General features: G+C 40.5%; 1 protein-coding gene across 2 annotated transcripts in view; it reads left to right on the forward strand.

Moving 5' to 3' along the window:
* The window catches only part of camk1b (calcium/calmodulin-dependent protein kinase Ib), a 51,959-nt gene extending 42,200 nt beyond the window's left edge, over positions 1-9,759 (forward strand). For both annotated transcript variants that reach the window (XM_074630575.1, XM_074630567.1), the window contains 9 exons: positions 95-169; positions 1,985-2,123; positions 2,284-2,410; positions 2,741-2,816; positions 2,987-3,099; positions 4,454-4,532; positions 4,693-4,780; positions 6,347-6,446; positions 6,613-9,759. In XM_074630575.1, coding sequence (XP_074486676.1) covers positions 95-169; positions 1,985-2,123; positions 2,284-2,410; positions 2,741-2,816; positions 2,987-3,099; positions 4,454-4,532; positions 4,693-4,780; positions 6,347-6,446; positions 6,613-6,710 — 895 coding nt within the window. In that variant the 3' untranslated portion in view covers positions 6,711-9,759. The remainder of the gene's footprint in view (positions 1-94; positions 170-1,984; positions 2,124-2,283; positions 2,411-2,740; positions 2,817-2,986; positions 3,100-4,453; positions 4,533-4,692; positions 4,781-6,346; positions 6,447-6,612) is intronic.
* The last annotated feature ends 13,765 nt before the right edge of the window (positions 9,760-23,524 follow it).

Consider the following 23,524-nt stretch of genomic DNA (forward strand, 5'->3'; position numbering starts at 1 on the left):
GCTGTCTGAACCCTACCTACTAATGGCTAAATAAAAAGATCTATTAGTATTATAAGAATGTCTTGGCTCATTTCTCTTCTCTCCTTCTTCACAGGATTAAACACGCCAACATCGTAACTCTGGAAGAGATATTTGAAAGTAAATCACACCTCTACCTCGTCATGCAACTGTGAGTATTCACATGTGTGTGTGGGTTTGTGTGATGTGTGTTTCAAACTCTCTCTCCCACACATTGCACGACACATGCCATTTAATTGCACTCTGTAACACACAACAGTGTTTCCGTGCCTACTCATGAACACCAGTGGGGAGTTCGCCCTCACACCTGCAGCCTGTCAGCCTCCCACCCACCTCAACTACTGAAATGTCAGAGAGGGAGAGAGAACGAGAGAAAGGACAGATCAGGATCAGAAGCGCCGTTAACTGTGAGGCTCCAGAAAGTATAAATCATTTATGCATTAATCACAGTCAACGGAAAATCAACGAGACATAAAAGGCGGAGGCAGAGAGGGAGGGTGTACATCTATCAAGGAAAAGGACGAGTGGGAAATCTTAAGTACATCCCTGCCAATGTATTTGTGTTCCCTCATAATAGTATTTGTGCATCCTCGCAATACGTTTTTGTGTTCCCCTCTGAATCATGGTTGCACACTCTTTCATGTAACACCCAGTGCCTCCCCACATTAATGGATCTACTTATTCAATTTTATGTTGTTGCCTTGGCCTAACAATGACAAAATGTGTTGCAAGGAGAAACATCTGAATGCAAAAGACCAGACTCCCACAGCTCTGACCTTCTTTTAAAATGTTGCTTCTCCTCCCTCATTTCTTGTTTTTCTTCTTCATCTTTCCATCTAGCCTTCCAGTGTGTGTGTGTGTGTGTGTGTGTGTGTGTGTGTGTGTGTGTGTGTGTGTGTGTGTGTGTGCCTCAGACTATCTGTAGATAGAGTGAAGTCGCCATCTAGTGGCTTGTAAGTGTAATATCAAGCACTCCCACGGGAAAAAAAAGCTTTTGTCTTTACAACTTTAAACAAATAAAAAAGTTTCCATGTTTAGATTAGTGGGGATTTCCGAAATAAAATCCCTATTTTTTATTTCCCTCGTGTCCTTTTCTCTCTCAAACTCTGGCAGTTTGTCTTGCAGGGTTGGGAGGCTTACTTTAAGGGTGTTTTCATATATAGTCCTTTTTAAATGAACCAAACTCAGTCCTCCTAAAGTAGACCAAAAAGTGGACCGACAGAAAAAAGGACTCGGTTCTTTGTGCGTTCACATTGTCAGTTCATTTGAAAGAGGACTCAGTTCTGTTTCTGGTCCACTTCAGCTCTGATGGAGCCTCAGTCCTCTTTCTGTTCACACTAGAGTTTCTCTGGAGCTCAGACCCGCATAGTTTTTTTTTACTTGGACGCAACACTTGCCCTGCAGTCCAAATGAAATACATTCATTAAGCCCATAAACATCTGAGTGGTGTATATGGAAAATGCAGCGCTTTCGTGAAGTTGCTGGTGTTTTAGGATGTCCTGCCTGTGCAATCAATGCAATTAATATGTGTTTTGTCGTCAATTATTACAATCATAAGGAGCATTTTGGGAGCAGGATCATCAGATGAATCATCTCAATACCAAATATGCAAATAAAGACAAGAGAAAAGAACAATTATTTTGTATGTAAAGCAGAAAAAGGGGAACAATCACAGTAAAGTTCTGCCTTCCAGCTGTGAAAATGCTGGTAATATCCAAGGACTCAGATCATTTGGCGCCTAATGTTCCCGGATTTTAACTCGAAGCAGCAGCAGTAGGCTACCAAGTAAATTAGTTTGTCCTGTATTATGTTTGCTGAGAAATCTTAAGCTGTCTCTGCCAGTCAGTGGGCTTCTTCCATTATTTCCAGTCTGATTTTGTGGTTGTTGTCTGTCTCCATGCTGTACTATATATTCCACGAGCTTCACTTTGCTTTAATGGATTAATCTCTCTCTCTCTGGGTCCAGGGTGTCTGGTGGGGAACTCTTCGATCGTATCATAGAGAAGGGCTTCTACACGGAGAAAGATGCCAGTAAGCTCATTCAACAGATTCTGGACGCCGTCAAATACCTCCACGACATGGGCATCGTGCACCGTGACCTCAAGGTCAGTCAGAGATATGATTGGAAAGTTAGCCTGCCTATGAGTGTCACTGAGAATTTTTAACTCGAGCCAAATTAACGTGTGTGCATTTGTGTGTTCAAGAATGCTTGATTTGTGAGATGGTAACATTTCAGGTTTTGGTTTTGTCCCCTCCTCGTCACAGCCAGAGAATCTGCTGTACTACAGCATGGATGAAGACTCCAAGATCATGATCAGTGACTTCGGTCTGTCTAAAATCGAGGGCTCTGGCAGCGTGATGTCGACAGCGTGTGGAACACCTGGATATGTTGGTAAAGAAGTCAGAGACAGTCTGAAATTTGCAAATCTGCTTAGAATTAATACGTTTTGCACGGCAGGGAATGCTGTATCATGCAAATTCTAGCACTGTCATGCAAAATCTACAGCCATTGGAAGCTCATATAGATATTCAAAGTCATGAATCATTTTAGCCCAGTAAAAAAAAAATCCAGTTTAATTTGTAAATTACTTTTGCAACCAGGGTCACACTCTAATTTTACTCACATGCTGAACTACAAAATGAATAACTTTGAATTTTACAGTTAATGCACTAGATATCATTAAGCATCTATCTTGCTCATGACCTTGTTTTGTTCTTTCAGCCCCTGAAGTATTGGCTCAGAAACCCTACAGCAAAGCAGTGGACTGCTGGTCTATTGGTGTCATAGCGTATATTCTGTGAGTACATGAACCTAGCCTAACACAGGATGAATACATTTATTAGTCATTGATGCAGTCATAAATATCTCTTTGTTTTGCCAGCTGACTGCTTTTATAATTTCAGTGAATGATGAATGTTAACCTCCTAGTAGAAAGACATGACCTCTGTGCTCTCCCGTGTGTCTCAGGTTGTGTGGTTACCCTCCGTTCTACGATGAAAACGATGCCAAACTGTTTGAACAGATCCTGAAGGCAGAATATGAGTTTGACTCTCCGTACTGGGATGATATCTCTGATTCAGGTACAATACTTATCAAGCTATTTCATAAAGGCATGATGTTGATTTTTCATAAAGACGTGTATGTCTCTTTAGGTGTGTAGATCTCCAAGCGTGCATTAAGCTCTTTAGAAGTGTATAATCTAGTAAAGGTCACCGAGGAAACACAATGATTAAAGCAGCCAGAACATTTTTGTGTAAACAATTTCCTTGACCTCAGGTCAGCTTGGAAACTGTCCTGGGTGTGCCTTGTATCTTGTACCCAAACCTACTGAATTTCTCTTCACTCCTTGCTGAACAACGTAAGCGTGATTTATGCTTGCCACATCCTCCAAAATGATGTCACACCATCAGACACGGCCCCTTGTGAGGGTTCCGTGTGGCAGGTTTTCGCCTTTTCACGCACATCAAAATGTTTCTAACTATGCGGTAAAATGGAGAACTTTGAGACTTTTGATGTCTGTTTGCCACGAGGAGAAACCCGCACGGAGTATAAAAGATCCAGATGTTTCCTCGTCACGATTCCACGTCAGCTCATGTTTGCGTGGCCGTCCTTGCAGAAAGCACCTGGCATTAAAAACAAAAAAACAATGGCAAACTTTTTATGTGCAACAAAATTACAATCACTTCATCTGAAATTAGATCTTCCTTCAGGGATGAGTGTTAGCTGAAATGTTGTCTAGTACAACTATCTTTGCCAAAGTTAACTCAGTATGTTGCCTCGATAAATACTGGAATAAGATGACATTCTTCACAGTAAAAGACATTCATCTAGATCATATTTAGACAAAGTCCTCTCCTGCACCTTCTCCTTTAAGAAGAGTAAATACTCTGAACAGCTGTTTGGCACACTGATGTACAAACAACAATGCAGTTTTCCCCTCTGCGACACACAGACGCTCTAATCCAGCAGGAAAAAGAAGTAGGCAGCCAGGACTTGTTAGTATCCATTCACCCACCTGACACGTCTCACCTTCAGCAAGTCTAAGTACGAGACAGAGAACACCTCTTATCCAACAGTGTTTCCAGAGCCAGTCAAGCTCTTTCTCATACAAAGAGAGTGATGTCTCAAGTTTTTCTAAGATAGTGAATATGTTATCCAATCCCCCTACCTTTCACCTCACAAGTCAAGGCAATGATCCCATGTTGATTTTATTCCCCAGTCCTGTCTCTTGGACTTGATCCCTGTTTCCCTGCTCCGGGCGAGGATCTCTCCAACATTTAGAACAAATTACACAATTGAGGCAGCGGCCAATTTTCTGTCAAACGGGGAATTAGCTCAAGATTTGTTTTCTCTTGTTTACAGCACTGAAATATTATTGCATCAATGCAACTGTTGACCATTGTAATATTGACTTTTTTTTCTTTTTCATTGTAGCTAAAGACTTTATAGTCCACCTGATGGCAAAAGACCCCAACTCACGTAACACCTGTGATCAGGCTCTGCAGCACCCCTGGTACTGGTTCTACACTCCTCTATCACACATGCACTCATTCAGTGATGTACTTGTTTTAACTAATTCAGGTTACAAATATTATGCAACCCCTGGCTGTACATGTGACTTCTATCCATGGCACACACACACCCTTATGTTTCCTATTCCCTCTGTTTGCCAGGATTGCTGGGGATACTGCTCTGGAAAAGAACATCCATGAGTCTGTCAGTGCTCAGATCAAGAAGAATTTTGCTAAAAGCAAGTGGAAGGTAAGTCAGACTTCCTGTTTATCTTGGATGCACTTTAATTTTCTTACATGCATGATTTATGCCTTATGATTTTTTGCATTTTAGGGTGCTTACACAAGCCAACATTTAGTCCGTTTTAATCTGGTGCAGCCTGTGTGGGCATTTGTTGAGATGGACACAGGTAAACGACAGGTTAACAGGAGTGGGAGAGGACTGACCTGGACTTCTGCAGAAGTCTGATGTTTGCTTGACATCTCGGCCGAAGAGAACATACAGAATATGATAAATAAAGTCCACAAAAATAGTGACATTTATAAGGTAATTCGAGATAAACTGGAGGAGAAGGGAATCGTGTACCTAGTTGATCAGTGCTGAGTCAAAGTGAAATAACGTTGACAGCAATATATCAAAATCTGCGATTCCCTGAGTGGCAGAACTCGAGACAAAAAAAGATGAATTAGCTCCTTCGTACACGCCCCTCAGCAAATTATTATTTGTATTTGGTCCACTTTAATTTGTGCACCGTGAAACCAAACCAGAATAATTGAAAACAAACCTAAAGTATTAATTTCACTCTGTTTCGGACTAACCAAACGGACTATGGCTTGTGAAAGCACCCTTAGTGTTCATCGAGAGAATACAGTTTAGCTACAATAAAAAAGTCTGGTCTTGGTCTGAATTTCAGGAAAGTACAGCCTTTTTTAAATTTAAACTTTTGGGAATGTATCGTGTTTGAATTGCTAGAAACGTTAAAGATTTTGGGACTGCCTCAAATCTTTAGGCCAGTGGCTTGAAACCTTTGGGGTCGGGACCCCCTCAAGGGTTGCGAGATGAGTCCATGGGGTCACAAGATGATTACCAGTGTGGGAAATTTAAATTTATTCAAAGCTAAATACTGCACAGTTTAACTCTTGGTTCCTCTAAAAACTACTAATCTAATTAAAATGGAAGGAGTCTCTGTCTGTCTGTATGTCTGTCCTTCATGGTTCTCGACAACTGTTCATCCAATTAACTTCACACATGGCGGGTGTATTGCTGATGACTCGAGGAAGGGCAGTGTCGAGTGTGAAGTTGTTTGGATGACAATCAGTCGAATGGGCACTGCACTAGTATGGAACATTCTGAGAAGGTAAAAGTCACTCTTTAAATGAACTGCTCACAACTCACAGGAGTGCACCCTGTTGTGAGGAGTATTGCTTCCACCCAGAACATCATTCACCCATCTACCGAGCATCAGTGATATCAGTGTGAAGAGGTGCCTGCGAAGAGCTCAAAGGATATTAAAAGACAATACAGAAGTATCCGCTGCCTCACCACCAGACTACTACAGAGCAGCTTCTGTCCTCATCAACTCATCCTCCACACTCACACACCATAAAGCATAAAGGGACTACAACTGCATATTATTGCACAACCCTGTGTTGTACAATGACAATAAATTAACCTTAAACCTTGATTAAGCAAAAATTGTCAGAAACCATTGCTTTAGGCTGCTGGCTGGGTCCCAGTTGGTCGACTTTCAGTTTCAGATTAATGAAAATCTATAGTTTTCTGGATTATATCACATTTGTGTCTTTTCCTCTGCAGCAAGCATTCAACGCCACCGCAGTGGTCCGTCACATGAGGCGTCTCCAGCTGGGCACCAGTCACGAGGGAGCCAACCTCGTCCAACCAGAGGAAGACGCAGGTACCACCTGAGGTTAAGGGTCTATTGTTGCTAGATTCCCTCTGAGTTATTTGTTTCACACACACAATGTTCTGACTGCAGCTGTTGTTATTTCTAGTGTAATATATGTATTGGCTTTAATGACAAACAGGGACAGTACTGATAGCATATCCTCTTTCTCTCTCAGAGGCTTGCTGCGAGGGAGGATGCTCCCCGAACGTCGACGGAGGAGCCGCCCCTCTGTCCAACTGCACCTACCGCTGCCACCCGACCAGCAGGGTGTGATCCCTGCGCCTGCTCCACTCACTTGCCTGATCAATCCCAGTGACTTTCCAATTTTAACCCCCTCGGTGGAACCGGAGGCATCATCTCCCCCTTATCTGGTTAGGAATACAGCGTCATTCCAACCTCACGCCTGCAGGGGGAGCAAGCCTGTCCAGCCTGAGAAGGAACACCTAAAAATGGGATGAGAGGAGGAGTAGGGAGACTTGATGATGATGATGATGATGATGATGCACCGGAGGATTACTTTTACAGACTGGGCTGGTAGTTTGGGATGAGTTGAAATGGGGAGAGGATACAAAGGAAGGAGGGTGAGATAACCTCCTCCACCAGCATGTCAGGGGGGATTGTTTTTGCCGAAGCAGGACAGAGCTTGTTGGACACTGTTTTTACTCATGATTTTTTTTTATTCAACCTGTCTCTTTGTTTGTTTTATTGTTTATTGTTTTATATATTTTTTGTCTTTTTAACCTCCTACTGTGGAGTGTAAATCCAGAGACAATATCTGCATGATCAGGAGAGAGTTTCCCCCGTGCATGTCTTTGTTATCTTAGAAATATACCCTGTTGCACAAATGCAGTATCGCAGTCCGATGCAAAAGATGGAGTGAAAGTTGTTTAAGGTGGAAAAGGCATAGAGCATTTTGATAAGATGCAGTATTTGAAATGAAATTTGGTCAAATCTTCTGCATTCTTTAAGTCGTGCTTTTAGACAATCAGCAACAGAATAGTTTATGCAATGAAAACTCCATTTATCTACTATGTAGCCCCTCCTGTGGCGATATAGTGTTTCCATTTAACTGTTAGGCTTTTTGAGAGGCTTCTCCCTTCTCTTTTTTCAACCCTGAACCCCTTTAACCACTCGAGCACAGGGATATATCTTTGTCTAAGGTGCCTTTAGGATGATGAGTTTATTTTCGGGTAGCTTCTGAAATGTTTCTTGCAGCACAGACTTTTTGTATGTATCACATTTTAAGCTTTAAAATGCAGTTTTAATGCTTTTTGTCTCAAAGTTAAATACAGTAATGTTGCACAGAAGGGAGGCTTCCGTACACACTGCACACTGCCATAATAATCTAAGTGAAAATAACTTCAATGTGAAACAATAATATTGTTAAAAATGTTCTGGAGAGCTTCACCAGGAGCCTTCAAAAAAATACATGTTTTTCAGAAATATTATTAATATTTTTCCAGCTCCCTCAATGATACATATTAAAGAACTGTAATCATGTATTTCAATGCAAATCCTACAGTTCATTTTGTGCAAAAAAAAAAGCATCGATCAGTGTGCTTAGCCATACTCAAGAATAGGCTGAATTTGTAGGATTAAGTAGGTTGTTTGAATGCAAAATTAAAAAAAGTGCAACCAAAATTGAATATGCATCTGTCACCATGTACCGTCATTACAATCTTCTGACATTCATTCACAGGCACATGTCCTCCACATGCAGCCTGTTTTAGAAAGGAAACCCGGATTAAAGGATGTGAATATGCATCAGATTGACTCACTTCATCTTTACTGTACGTCATTGGTGCTTTTTATGTTTGTGTGTGCATGAAGAGTACGTACTCTATTCATTATTCATTCATCCAACTCTTTTTTTAAAAACATGCATAGACAAACTTACAGCAGTGTTCTGGCTCTTTTACGATGTGAACTGTTGAGAGGAGAATGGTGAAGAGGAGCTTAATGTACTTCATTTTTGGGGCATGTTACAGTCAGGAACTCAGAGATCTCCACTAAGGCAGTGAGAGTGATGCTGAGATCTTCCACTGACGTGAGCTTCATCCATCCTCGGATCGCTGCAGGATCACAGTTTCTTTTTAACCGTTTCATTGTCTCTCTGATACAACACTATATTTGGTACTGATGTGATTTGCATGATGTGGTTTGAAATGTGTCAATACCATGATCAACAATGAAAAGTGTATAATGTAACAGTTGCCATGAGATGCTTGGAAAAGGAGAGATTTTAACTCTTTTAATTCTCTTCAAACGTTTGTAATGCAGATGAGTAAAGAGCATCAAAAGTAATGTTCAACAGGTCAAAACAAGTTCAATGTGCTGCTTCAAAATTTTTAAGCTTTATTCTGCATTCCTATTGGATAGGCGTTGTCGTGTATTTGGACAAGTAATGTAACTGGTGACTCCAAACTGTAAAGCGTAGTTAAAAGAGTGATTTATTTCTCTGGGATTTTTCAGTGTGAACTGTTCGTACTTCATGAATTACTGTGACAGAGGGAGAGCCAAACAAGCGCAGGAAAATGAGGCTGTTGTCCGCAGTCTTATTATGTTGGCAGACTGACAATATCACAATTAATCTCCTGATAATAACTCTGCTAATTTGACACACAGCCACAAACACTGTCATTAATCTCCTGCCGTCCGATTTAGCTCCTGTAATTTGCCTACTGATGATGATTAATGTTATGTTATTACAATATACAAAGTTTTTTTTTACAAACTCCGGCTCCTTTTTGGTTCAGCACACTCAATCCTAAAACTAATCAAATTAAAAGGTTTCCTACAAACCGTAAATGCAAAATACATTTCAAGGAAATGAGGGTTGAACAAACAAAGCTAACAAAACAAAAAAAAAGAACCTGGAAACGGAAAACTAAAGATTTTTACATTCCAGTGCAATGAAACAATTAACGATGAAATACATAACCAAGTAGGCTAATATCCCATTACCTCACCACCCGACCACATCTGTAGGAAAATAGCAGGAGTGATATGACATACATAGATTATTTCATCCGTGGTATTTTACAGTGAAGGAAAGAGATGATTTGTGTGAAGGTTTTCGTTCATTAACCGCTTATAGAGAATGACCAATGTGTGATTTTGTTGTATGAGTATTTGTACCATAAATATGTTGCCTTTTAAGAAATGCTGTTTTGGGCTACAGTACCTACTGTATACATAGATGCAATGCATCATGGGTTGTTGAAAAGTGACTATACTGCTCGGTGTGAAAGCCAGTGATTGTGCTTGAAACAGATTTGTCAGTGAAACAGACATTAAAATTAAAATCCCTGTCTATGCATTATGAATCTGTCTGAGACCGTTTGTAAAAGGAAATATATTTCATGTCACATACATGTTTAACGCTATTATGCCAAAGCATGTAATCATCTTAGCTTCTTATTTCTTCTCATTTCTGGAAAACAATTATTTTAGGCAAATTTATTTTTTTGCACAAGCAGGAAATAATGGAATAGACGGCATTTTAATATAATATACTAGTTTCAAATGAATTTGTCATATGCACAACAATTACAGCAAGCAGTCGTTGGGTCTCAGGTACCCTTCAACAATGCTCATTAAAATGTATATAAAAGAACACAAGTGTTAGAATATAGGGCTTAAATATGAACATACATAAATATAAAATAAGTAATGTAAATATAAATTTGTGGAAGCCAGTATTACACGGCTTTGTTGAATACTCTATACTGATTGGTCAATCACAACGCTCTACGGTCTTATTTCTTTATAACAGACCGTTGCTATGTATAACAGACTGTTGCTATGGGCGCAGTTCTGATGTCGGACTCTGGCGGACCGTTTTTGTGTCAAATTATTGATTTCCTAAGTACGTAGCTGTGTAATAAGCAGGATAATGTACAGCGAACCGGTCATTCATTTTGAAATAAACCCCGACAGTACGATGGGGTCTTGCAGTCGGGGTGTGGCATCGCCCTGTCGGGGGTTTATTTCACAACAATGACCGGCTTGCTGTACATTATCCCTTACATATAGGCTATAGGTGTACACAGTTTGTAAAATAGTAAGTAGAGTAGAGTATATATAGAGCTAAGGTGACGGATCATCCAAAAATGGTTATAATGATGTATAGTAGACAAACTTTTCTTATTATTTACATGTTTCAGAGACTGCATTAAAGTGATAAAATGTATTTAAATAAACTTTAAACAGGGGGATGACTTGGCAAATTTAGATTTGTGTAAATTAAATTTTCCAAGCAGGATCATGACATTTATCATAAAAATTCAATGAATTAACATTGCTTTCAAAATAAACAATAACATCTTTAAGACTAATTTTGATAGAGTGAGCGATTGAGAGTTATCTAGCTATAATGCAGTGATGAGGCTCAGGTGTGACGAGGCTCAGGTGTGAGAGCAGCGCAGCAGGTGAATGAGTGATGCTAATTGAGTCAGAGTTAGAAAGTGCTACTCTGGACACATTACAGCTTCACACATCCAGCTCATGAACTTTTGTGAAGACCAACAACACTGTTGTATTTCATTTACAACCTAAACTGAACTGAAGGGAGCTTGTTGCCACTCAAGGGACCAATGCTGGCGAGGCCACGTCTGAGGGACTTGCTAACTGCCAGCCCGCCGACGGGCCGGCTAACTCGGTAAGCTAACCACCTCTATAGTCTTGGAAATCAGTCAACAATTATCAACAAATAAAATATGTCCTTTAAGCTTTTATTTACCATTAACTATTACCTTTAAACAAATCTAATAAATGAACGAACAATTAACACGTCTAATTTAAAACATATATAATTTAAAAGTAGTTCAATCACAGCAAATCTTGAATGGTACAAGCTGAGATGGCAACTTCTCTGCTATTCCGCTAGCTGGCCGTTGTAACTGCACATTTAACTTTATGTTTTCTTTGAAATTATATATTTATATGGCATTAAACGATTTTATATGGTAAAATAAATGTCTACATTTCATTTTGGCTGTGTAGGGCAGACTAGTAGGTATCATGACAGGGTTTTTTCAAGTTCCTCTCATCCTTTGTCAGAAACAAAAAACCGGCAGAATAGATGTGATACTTTTCTCAATGGTGAAATTCTGCAACTGTTGCTCTCATGAAATAGTTTTGTGGCTTGAGAGGTTTGTCATGAATGTTAATTTCATAGTCTGCTACATGAGGCCTCTCTCTCGTCCTCTCCAAGGAATGCTGGGTAATTGAGGCTTGTGGTTTTGGCTCTCTGGAGCGTTTGCGCCGGCGGAGCGGACCAGAGAGCAGAGAGCGAGAGCGTGAGTGTGATGGTTCGACCTCATTCAGGAGACAGTAGACAGAGTCAAAATGACGCGGTCAAACCCAGGAACAAGGGACTGATTCAAAATAATGGGAGAGAAATTGCATGGATCACAAGGGAGAGAGTGCTGAAAGATGCAGGCGGCGTTTAGATGTGGACGAGTGGAAAAAATGAAGTGAAACAAGGCCAAGAGTGAAACTTGGCACCTTGTAGAACAGTACAACTAAATCAAGGATGGGAAGAGGAGACATGTTTAAAGCTAACACACAGATCTTCATGCCTGGGTTTCATTTCCTCTAGAAAAATGAGAGCAGTGCACCACTGATGAAGATTGTGCTTACTCCACATCCTCCTCCCATCATGCAGCGCTGTTGCCCATGCTTGCATTGGAATGTGAAACAGAGACTCGATATACAGAAACAAGCCAAAAGGGAACATCGCTTACTGACTCACAACTTCATCATTTGCATAGTTGATTTATCTGAGCGATGTCAGCAAGTCAAACCTTCTAACTGTAAGCAAATTCCTTGCGTGACGAGAATCGTGAATTAGCTGCTGTCAAATGAACAAGGAACAAAATCGCTAGCATACTGCTGAATTTAAACAGAGCGGGCAATGAGGTCGTCTTTTTGTCGACTTGTTCGCTTAGCTTTCACTTATTTATATCCTTTGTAATTTATTCAGTCATACCTGAGTTAGCCATACCCGTGCTTGAAACGAAATGCTGTCGTCAACATGCTAACATGCTCACAATGCCAATGCTAACATGCTGATGCTAAGTAAGGGCGTTTTCACATTAGGTACGATTGATCCGTACAGTGCCCGAGTACAATTGCCCCCCACCTCGGTCAACTTTCACATTATTAAAGTTGTTTTGTACCTGAATACACTTGCGTCATCATCCACGTGTGTTTCTGTTTATGTTGAGATCAGTTGTTCATCCACGGCCGTGCAGTTCAGAGTTGAGATCGGCGCATGATGCGCGCATATACAGACATAGAAATGAAACAGTTTTATGTATACAGATTTCAGAGGAGACCGGCGGCATTGAAAAAAGCCTGCCCTTTCAAAACTACTCGCTAACTGCTAACGTTACTCACGTTAAATACACTTCCGTGTTTTGGTACGGTTGGCTTTCACACCTGATGCGAACCGTACCCGAGTACACATGATCCGTACTCCAGACCACCTTTTCAAGTGGACTTGGGTACAGATCGACGAACCGTGCCCAAGTAGGGTACGCAGCGTTCACATTATTCAAACCAACTGTACTTTGAGGAAAAGTGTACACCCTTAGTGTTTGCCATGCCATCTTAATTTAGTGTGTTTGCATGCAAACATTTTTCTAATTAGCACCAAACTGTAGGCCTACAGCTGATGCTGATGGGTATATTATTAGTTTTGCAGGTCTTTGGCAGTGATTAACCTCCAGATCTGAATGCAGAAGTGCCTTCAACTTGCATTCTTTCTAATAACCAGCAGGGGGCGACTCCTCTGGTTGTATAAAGAAGTCTGATTGTATAGAAGTCTATGAGAAAATGACCCTACTTCTCACTTGATTTATTACCTCAGTAAACATTGTAAACATGAGTTTATGGTCTCAATCGTTAGTTTCAAGTCTTCTTCAATACAGCATGATGTTCATTTAGTAAATTATGGTCCCATTTAGAGTGTGTTTTCAGATCATCAAAGTTAATAATAACATTTTTGGTCGCCTAAAAATGTCTTATTCAGCGTTCGGTTGTACTTAGCTCCACCCTCTCGTGTCAGTTCAGGTTGCAAAGAACCAAGATGGAGACGGCCAAAATGGCGAACTCGAGGCTTCAAAACGACAGTTCACAAACCCAATAGGTGACATCACGGTGACTATGTCCACTCCTTCAGTCTATGGTTTTTGGTCATAAATTAAAGGATTGGTCAAGTTGGAATTTTGACCTGATGTTGGCGCCAGTGGAAAAGTCAGGGGGTCACCAAAGTTATTCATCCTGAGGAAGACATCTCACCGCAATCCATCCAACAGTTGTCAAGACAGGATCACCAAAGTCAAATACCAAAGTCAGTAGCTTTCATCTTCTGGGAACCATAAATGTCTTTACAAAATGTCATGTCAAAGCATCCAATAGTTGTTGAGATATTTCAGTCCGGACCAAAGTGGTCAACAGACCACCATCCCTGCTAGTAATGCTAAAAAGCGCTATTTGGCCTCAGTGAGTTTCTGACCAGCAGCACTGAAGTCTCACAGGTCCACAAACCTTTGTCACTCCCATCCAAGGTGACCTACTGTACCTGGCACACATTTATACTCCGATCATTATGAAGATAACTGATAAGATACTGTAGGTCAAGCTGTATGTCAGTTTATAATGGCATCTTTTGGGGAAAAAGCACTAATCCTTCATTATTCAAGGTTAGCTGTTTTCACCTTATGTCAAAGTGTTGAGTTAAGGTTTGAAATGAAATGTGTTGTGTGCACAGTGAAAGAGCGAGCACACACTCTGCCCTCCTGTCTGTCAGCAGGAAGCTATTGTGTTTCTGTCTGTCAGTGCTCTCAGGAGGTTTATTTGCCTATTATATCCATGATGTCCTTCAACATTGTGCTGTCGAAGGTGTGGAGAGTTTTCGCTATCTGTTGTAGCTTTTCACTCTTTTTCAACTCTTTTCCAGAGAGAACTTATTTAAGTAAATAAACGGTGTATCTAGACTAGACTGGTCTTCCTCTTAGGGCTGGGCAATATATCGATATTATATCAACATCGTGATATGAGACTAGATATCGTCTTAGATTTTTGATATCGTAATATAGCTTAAGCGTTGTCTTTTCCTGGTTTTTAAGGCCGCATTACAGTAAAGTGATGTAATTTTCTGAACTAACAAGAGTTCAAGCTGTTCTATTATTTTACCCACTTTACTGATGATTATTTATCAAAAATCTCATTGTATAAATATTTTATCAAAGCACCAATGGTCAACTCTACAATATCGTTGCAATACCGATATCGAGGTATTTGATAAAAAATATTGTGATATTTGATTTTCTTCATATATCGCCCAGCCCAACTTCCCCATGAGGCCATTTGGGAAAAGAAAAATTTGATTTTTTTATTTATTTTGCCATTTATTCACAAAGCATCAAAATCAAATCATTTCTTCCATGGCCCATGGCTGAACTCAACAGCAAATTTCATAAAACTCTGAGTAGAAACAGACAAATAAACACATGAAAACATAACCTCCTGGAGGTAACAACTAATCCAATGACACGCCATGTCTAGTCTGATATACTGTTTATTATCATATGGCAGGAGGATATCCAAACTTTAATCTCATCATGCAGACACTGCACAGTGTCTGACATGCAGGTAAAGAATAAGACCTTTGTGTGTGTTTTTTAGATTGCGATCTGTTTATATGAATTTTCTTATACACAACATACCATTGGGCAATGACACGATACAATTAGGGCTGTCAATTGATTAAAATACTTAATCACGATTAATCGCAGATTAATCAAACATTTTTCATCCGTTCAAAATGTACCTTAAAGGGAGATTTTTCAAGTATTTAATACTCTTATCAACATGGGAGTGGTCAAATATGTTGCTTAATGCAAATGTATGTATATATTTATTATTGGAAATCAATTAACACAAAACAATGACAAATATTGTCCAGAAACCCTCACAGGTACTGCATTTAGCATAACAATTATGCTCAAATCATAACATGGCAAACTCAAGCCCAACAGACAACAACAGCTGTCAGTGTGTCAGTGTGCTGACTTGACTATGACTTGCCCCAAACTGCATGTGATTATCATAAAGTGGGCATGTCTGTAAAGGGGAGACTCGTGGGTACCCATAGAACCCATTTTCATTCACATATCTTGAGGTCAAAGGTCAAGGGACCCCTTTGAAAATGGCCGTGACAGTATTTCCTGTGCAAAATTTAGCGTAAGTTTGGAGCGTTATTTAGCCTCCTTCGCTTAACCAAAACTGAACCCTCTACATCCTTAAAATCGCACGTTATGTTAATGCGTTAAACAAATTAATTCCGTTAAAACAAATTTGCGTTATTATCGTGTTAACTTTGACAGCCCTAGATACAATATATCAATACATAAGCATCCTCCCAAAGTTTAGGAATATCAGCAAGTCATAGCAGAGTCATGAAGCCCAAAAAATGAAAAAGGGACACAAATGTTAAGAAAGAATGAAAAAAAATAAGATCAATATATTTTTAAAATGATTAACTACTTGTAAAAGCCAAAACAAAAATTAAGAAAACAAGATTCTGTGTGTGTTTTGATTTTTTTTTTTTTAAATGTGTGCTGCAAAAAAAGTTAAAGTTTTGCAGGAGTAAATAATGATAATAATCAATTAATACATTTAATTAAGTGATCCAGCTTTTAAATCAAATCAAATCAAATCAATTTATTTTTGTATAGCGTCAAATCACAACAGAAGTTATCTCAAGACGCTTTTAAGAAGACTAAACTTCCTCTCACACACAAACTAAAACACACACATCTTACAGACTGTGTTGAACAGGCCAACACACACAAACACACACACACGCCGTGACATGCAGCCTGAGAGCTTAATTAACAAATAGTTGTGTGGATAGATCAAGTGTGGCTTTATGAACAAAATACCAAATAAATACACACACACATTCTCATATTCCCTTCAACATCTAATCAATGAGATCATTTCCTCACATCCCAGTTGTGCATTTGTTTTGGATGCAGCGTCAGATAGCTCAGAGCATCTTGGACAAATATTTTCTTTGGACCAGAACACGGCAAAACAGACAAAAATCATTAATGTAAAAAAAGATTTTCCAGTTCCATTTCCCCTCGCTCCTCTGGCCTCACATTGTTTTAGGAGTAAAACCAGGTTGTTTGAGTTTGAGCAAGTCAAAGTCCCTGAGGTGCTGGAGCACAGCGGAGGGAGAGAGACTTAACTACACAGTGAGATCACCCTCCTCTTCATGCCCTGGAGATGAGTGACGTGCAATTTGTGAACAATTCGCTTGCTGTGAATGACTCATTTTTAGCAGATCTGAGTGGGAGAGACGGTGTGAAAGTGTTTTCAACGGCTAGTTCTTCAAAGTTTGTTTAAATCCAAAAAGATGTTCAGGGATCTCTTTCTGAAAAAAAAACTCTGAGTCTTCGAGCAGCTCCTGAAGCCAAAGCAATGCAGTTTATGAAAAGTTACAGACCCTCAAAGTCCTGCATGACTGCAAACCACAGTTGGTAATAATAAACAGTATGGAGAGTATCTGGCAGCATGAGGAGAGCCACTAATTTTCCACTTTTGGGAAAAGTCAGCCTGCAATTAGGGTCAAACATCGGCAGAAACTTGACATCCATGTTGCTCGCATTAGTAATACATCTGATACTGGCCCATTGCTGTGAGGTTACGCCGACTCTGGCCATCTGACGACACAGTCCCAGACCGCGGCAGATGAGAAGGAAACACACTGTGGGGAAGAAAACATGAGAAGAGCAGGATAGATGGAGAGGAAAGCTGTGAAAGAGTTTTGACCTTTGCACATCTAGAATGGGATGTCAGGGCGGACACCAGACAGGATGCAGAGTGGAATTCTGGGTCGTCTGAGGTCACATTCAGGGTCGAAGTCGCTGGAGATGGCGACAGAGAAATGTGTGTGTCCATGTGACCGAGTTCCTGATAACCCAGTTTCATTCATTCATTCTTTCGTGCACCTTGATCACCTTGATTCTTAAAGCTGCAGTGGGTAGAAATAAAAAAAAGTTATTTTTATAAAAGCTATAAAAACTCTATCCTGACAGTAGTGCATGAGACATGTAATCTGAAAAAAAAGTCATCCGGTGTCCTCCGGTGCTCTTAATGGCATCTGCAACATTTCACAGACCGGAGGAAAACAACCAATCAGAGCTGAGCTGGAGCCTGCTGTCTCCGAGCAGCTGTCAATCACTCAAGAACTCCGATCAAACAGTCAAACTAGGCAGCGCTGATCAAATGTGAATCAGTATTCTGTTACTGTAATGCCTATTTCTCACCTCAAATGTTTTCAGAAACATCTTGTAGTGTACTGTTTAGCTGTAAAATAAGAAAGTTTGTGACCCGGCAGCCATGTTGAGATCTGTTGAGGAAATACCAAGCACCGCCCACCAGCCGGAGAACAGCCAATAGGAACGCTCTCTGTCTGAAATGACCTGTGATTGGTCAAACTCTCCCGTCATGGGCTAGATTTTCTAAAGCCTGAAAACAGAGCCATGAGGAGGTGCAGAAGTCTAGTTTTCTCTCAGAACACTTGAATTACAAAATGCTGAAAGGTTATTATGGAGTTTTTGCCCAATGATGCCAAAAATATTCTGCCTACTGAAGCTTTAATGTCTTGGCCACTAAACTTTTTATTTTAAACTGGCAGTTCTTTCAGTTTTACCACTAAAATGATTCTGCTCCAGGTTCCTCCCATCCTACACCAAGAACATTTTAGATTTACTGAAGCCTCTTCTACCAATCCTTCACATGTAAAAACACACATACTCTCAAACTGTGCATGTGCAGACTGCAGGGTTGTGCTTTTTCAAACCTTTTCTCAAGCAGGTAATTTATGTTCAAATAATATGCTCAGACTTATCTGACAGGATGTGTTCGTACCAAGGTGCAAAGAGTGCTGTTGATCGACAGAGCTGCGAATTAAATCTGCTGTAACACGCCCAGTGACTCATGCCGAATGGATTCAATCGATTGCAAAACACTTTTTTAAAATACCAACAACAGAAATATTATAAATAATGTCCTCTGGGTACTCTGGTTCTCTCCCACAGTCCAAAGACTGTTGTGGAGGTGAGGTTAATTGGTGACTCTAGATTGTCCGCAGGTGTGAATGGTTTTCTATCTCTGTGTCAGCAGCCCTGTGATAGACTGGCAAACTGTTATTGCATGGTAAACACAGGTGTAACTGATAACATTAATTGGTATTGTGCATGCTGGCTCACTAGAATGGCTGTGACACTAAATAGAACAAGATCATAGTTCATTCAGGCAGTTCTCATACACTGTTCGTAGCTATACCTTCGAAAAGTAATGCACTATAATTCGTATATATCCCACAAAATCAATTAATGTGTAATTAACATAATCGTGAACCAGGAAATATAAATAGCGGTGAATAGGGAGGAGGTCGGGTGAGTGGCTCCTCCCTAATCTCTATATACATAAGCGGTCAAGCTTCATCACCTCACAGTCTGTCACGCAGACTCTCTCCGTTTCCATCTGATATTCCGACTCTTCTGGTCTCCCAATCAGCTCTACCTCTGAACCTCGTCACCATCAGCTCTGACTCAGCTAATGATAATTGGACCAACTCACCTATATCAAAAACTTTATTTGATTCATAATGTACATACAATTTGACCTCTGCATTTAACCCATCCCAAGCATTAGGAGCAGTGGGCTGTTACTGTCTCGTTCAAGGCTACTTCCTATATGCAGACAATAGGAATTGGGGATATAACCGCCAGCCTTGTAGTTAAAGGACGACCCGCATTACTCACTAAGCTTCAGCCGGCCCTATAGATGCATGCAACACCTCAGTGTTTATCAAAATAGCAACATCAATCACCAGTAATCCATACAACTGGTGGATTCACAAAGAACAACTACAGCAGGATATGATTCTCTCAAAACAAATACTTCACATGAAGTCCAGAATTAAACACAGAAAAACCTCAAATCCTGAACAATCACTCAAAAACGCTGTAAACATTCAGGGTGGAACATAAACCCAACATCCCGGCGTCTAACCATTAGATTATAAAAACAGCTTGGCGGCACTAACAACAAACACATGAAGTCAAATTCCTCCTGCTTGTCTCGTGGACTTCGTCAGCAACTCAGACGAAGAAAGGAATAATTACAAGAGAAGGATGGAGGGAGAAAGAAATGGGGGGAGGGGAAGAGAAGATGTAGGTTGTTTGTGAAGGTAAAAACAGCAGTTTACCTTTATGACAGGATAATTCAACTAAATACAAACACACTTAGTGCTCCTGAGGTGATTTCCAGCCTGAAATAAAGTTTGTTTCTTTAGTCAGGAACTGTGGACATGACAGATTATTTCCCAGAGTGGAAAAAACAACAGTGAAATTCAAATTCTCAAGTGTGAACTACGACCTTTTTGCGTGCCATAACTGGGCTGAGGAATTGAATCCGTTGTTATGGTCATTATTGTAGCCTTAAAGTAAAATACTGAGCTCACTCTTTTTGGCTCCACAAAATACTCTGTTTCCCTCTCTGGAGTCTCAAGATTGAGCGTACAGTATACGGGGCTGAGGCAAACAGCGCGGTATTGTGATTGTAGTTTGACTGGAACAGCAGAGGTCTCTGAGGGCAAACACACACACATCAGTCATCTTTATTGAAGCAGACGTGGACAGGTAACAATGAAAAATCACTTCCTCCTCCTCCTCCTCGCCAGAGTACAGCTGGTCGAGTGTGAAAAGATGATGAGGAAGCGTTTCCACTCAAATCGAAGCCCTGCTCACAGGTGTGCTGGGTAATGTTCACTTTGTGAAGCAGAAGACTGAATGAGTTGTGTGGAATGTCAAACTTACTTGGGTGCAACCTAATATCAAATTTCTTATCATGCTTAATATGAATTGCAGATTCTGGGGTTACTTTGGTGCAGACTGAAAAATCTCAGCAAATATTAAATTGCTTTAAAAACTGTACAAACATTCATGGTCCTCCGAGGATGAATCTTGCAGACTTTAATGATCCTCTGACTTTTCCTCTAGCGCCATCACCAGGTTGACGTTTGTGTTTTTTAGTGTCTCTTTCCCAATGTAAGTCTATGGGGAAAAGTGTTTTTGGGTCCAATGGCATCACGTGACGGACACAGAAGTTGGTACCCATAGAACCCATTTTCATTCACATATAAACTGGGAAAAAAAAGTTTGGAAACTTGTGTTTGGTCGAGTATGTATTTTACATGGTTGGAAAGCCTGTTATTTACCTTCACAATGATGTCCAACTTGTAAAGATCATGCATTTGTGGGATGAGCAGCACAGCTGATTATGTGGGTAGCACCCAAGAACAAATTTGCCAAAATGCTCTGCCAATGGTAAACAGTGTATTCTCCTGTTTCCCAGTTTATATATATTGAGGTGAGAGGTCAAGGGAACCCTTTGAAAATGGCCATGATAATTTTTCCTCGACAAAATTTAGTGCAAGTTTGGAGCGTTATTTAACTTCATGCTATGTTAGCGTTAGCATTTAGCTCAAAGCACCACTGTGCAGCCTCACAGAGCCACTTGCATGGCTGTAGAGGCTGTAGAGGGGACTAATTGAAAACACAAAGAGCTGGTCTTCTTTTCTTAAAAGGAAACACCGCCTCTCCGAGTGCAGATCCAAGTAATTACCTACAGAAACAATGGAGCCAGCGGCAGGTTAGAGAGCTCAAAGTTAGAAACCTCTCTGGTGGATTTCTTCATGTGGAGCGATGAATGACAGACAGAGTGAAAGACTCAAGTGTAGCTGCTTGAAAAAACATGAACATGAAGGGGGTAATTAAGGAAAAAGATATACGGTATTAACCAATCAGATGCTTGGTGATTAATACAAAAAATAAAAAAATTAAACCAGAGCATCCAGAGAAAGTAACAGCATTTGAAAACCTAAAACCAGGCTGGATAAATAAACCAGGTCCACAGATAGCCAGGTCCTCTGGAAGGGACCACCACTGTGCCGTCGTATGCCCTGACATCTGTTTTGCAGCTTGGCTGTGCACGGTGGTTTATGTTGAGAAAGCAGTGTGTGTATATCATCTTTGGCCCCGGTCCATGGGGTTTTGACAGTTGGCTGCAGGCAAGGTTGTCTGATGCAAAGGTTTCACGGGGAGAAGAAAGAGCTAACGAGGAGACAAGACGAGGAGCCGCTCTCGGCAACACTTTCAGTCTTTGCTCGAGAGGTCAAACGATGCGCGAGAGGAAAGCTTTAAATGTCCAGCTTTACTGCAGAACAATCCTACGAGAGTCCCTGACACAAAACATGTTTGAAATGTGTCCATTTTTTTGGCTTCTCCTCTTGCCATGAAAACCCTGCCTCTCGTTCACTCGGTTTTTATGCGACACCACCATATGGAAGAAATTTGCTTCAGCTCTCCTTGAAATTGTGTTGAAAATTTCATCTGCCAAGATGATTTCTCCTCTCAAATGGTCCTGTGTTCTCTCTCAAAGTGCACCGGACATAAAACTGGACATGAGAAGAAGAGGTCAAAGTAGGGCCAATGAATCTTCAGGATTTATGTTGCTTTTAAAATTTGCACCACTTCTTTGAAGGCCTTTGATTTATTAAGCACTGAATCACACTAAACATGTTTTGCATGCCAAAAGGCATTCATCATTCCTGACTTGAATACATGGATAGCAGGAAACATTACAATTGAGGTTAGAACGTTTTACTTGAATTCATTACTTGGTTCTGGTGTTTGGCTAGACACGTTTATTATAAAATATATTGCAGATGAAAAGGGAAAATAATGTAACACTGTTGTTTGCACCTAAACCAGGAAACTGGTTCAAATTGTTACATGAAACTGATCGGACAGGTCTGGAAAAGTCAATGAGGCAAAAGATAAAAAAGCATAAAAACCGAAGTCTTTAACACACCCAGACTACAATTCACATTTCTAGATTGTGACTACACAATAGTTTCATCCAGGGATGTGCACAGGAAGCTTCTTTTACAACTTTACATGATATTGTTTTTTATTGTTTCATTTATATGTTGAAAGCTTCGTAGATTTAGATGTTATGATGACTCAGAGGCTCTTACCTGTCGATGTATTATATTTTATATTAAAATAATTAAAGGTGCAGTAGGTAGGACTTGGCGACATCTAGTGGTGTGGTTGCAGATTGCAACCAAATGAGTACCCCTCCGCTCACTCCTCCCTTTCCAAGACTGCCGTGACGTGATTCGCCGAGTGCAAAACTGTGGTAACGCCGTTCACTTCACTCAGAGGCCATCCTTACCATAATAACACTACTTTAGGAGCAAGTCAGACGGCAGCTGCCGTTACCACAGTTTTGCACTCTGCGGCTCACGTTACCGCAGTTTCACAAGCGTGTCAGAAAACTACGGTGGCCTTCAGCTGCGCCTCATTCTTTGTTCTGTAATAAACAAGTATTTAATTTGTTTTAAAGCTGTCATCTTTGTCATTTAAAAAGCAACAATATACCTAATAATAGCCTAACAATAAAGCGTATTTATATAGCACTAAAATCAGAATATATAAAGTAATTTGCAAAAAAAAAAGTTGCAATAATACCGCTGTTACGGTCGCAGAAGTGACCGTTCGTTATTGTTTGTAGTGTTGTATGTTGCTGTGCGGCGCTGTTCCCTGTGCTCTCTTCTTTTGGTGCGCTCTGCTGTCCCGTCTCTCCAAGACGACGTCAAGTCTTGGGGATTCCCTTCGGGGCCACGCCTCCGGAACGCCCTCAGGTGGATGCCCTTCGTTTCCCGCCGTTTGTGGTCCTGCCTCTGACGACGTCACATGTGATTAGCCAATCACCAGCCGGCTGGGGCGCGTGGAAAGCATTAAAGGCCAGCTGTGACTAGACCAAGGCGGGCAGTAATTATTATTGATCTGTTCCCCGTGCCTCTCGATTGTTGTGTGGAATTGTTAACCAGAAATTGTGTATAAGTCCCACTGGAGTCAGTGGACTTTAGATTGTGATATTGAATGTTAACTAGTTTGAGGTACTCGTGTTTGTTTATATTTAATTGTGCATAG

This window comes from Sebastes fasciatus, chromosome 1 (assembly GCF_043250625.1).
Source record: "Sebastes fasciatus isolate fSebFas1 chromosome 1, fSebFas1.pri, whole genome shotgun sequence".
Classification (NCBI taxonomy): Eukaryota; Metazoa; Chordata; class Actinopteri; order Perciformes; family Sebastidae; genus Sebastes; species Sebastes fasciatus.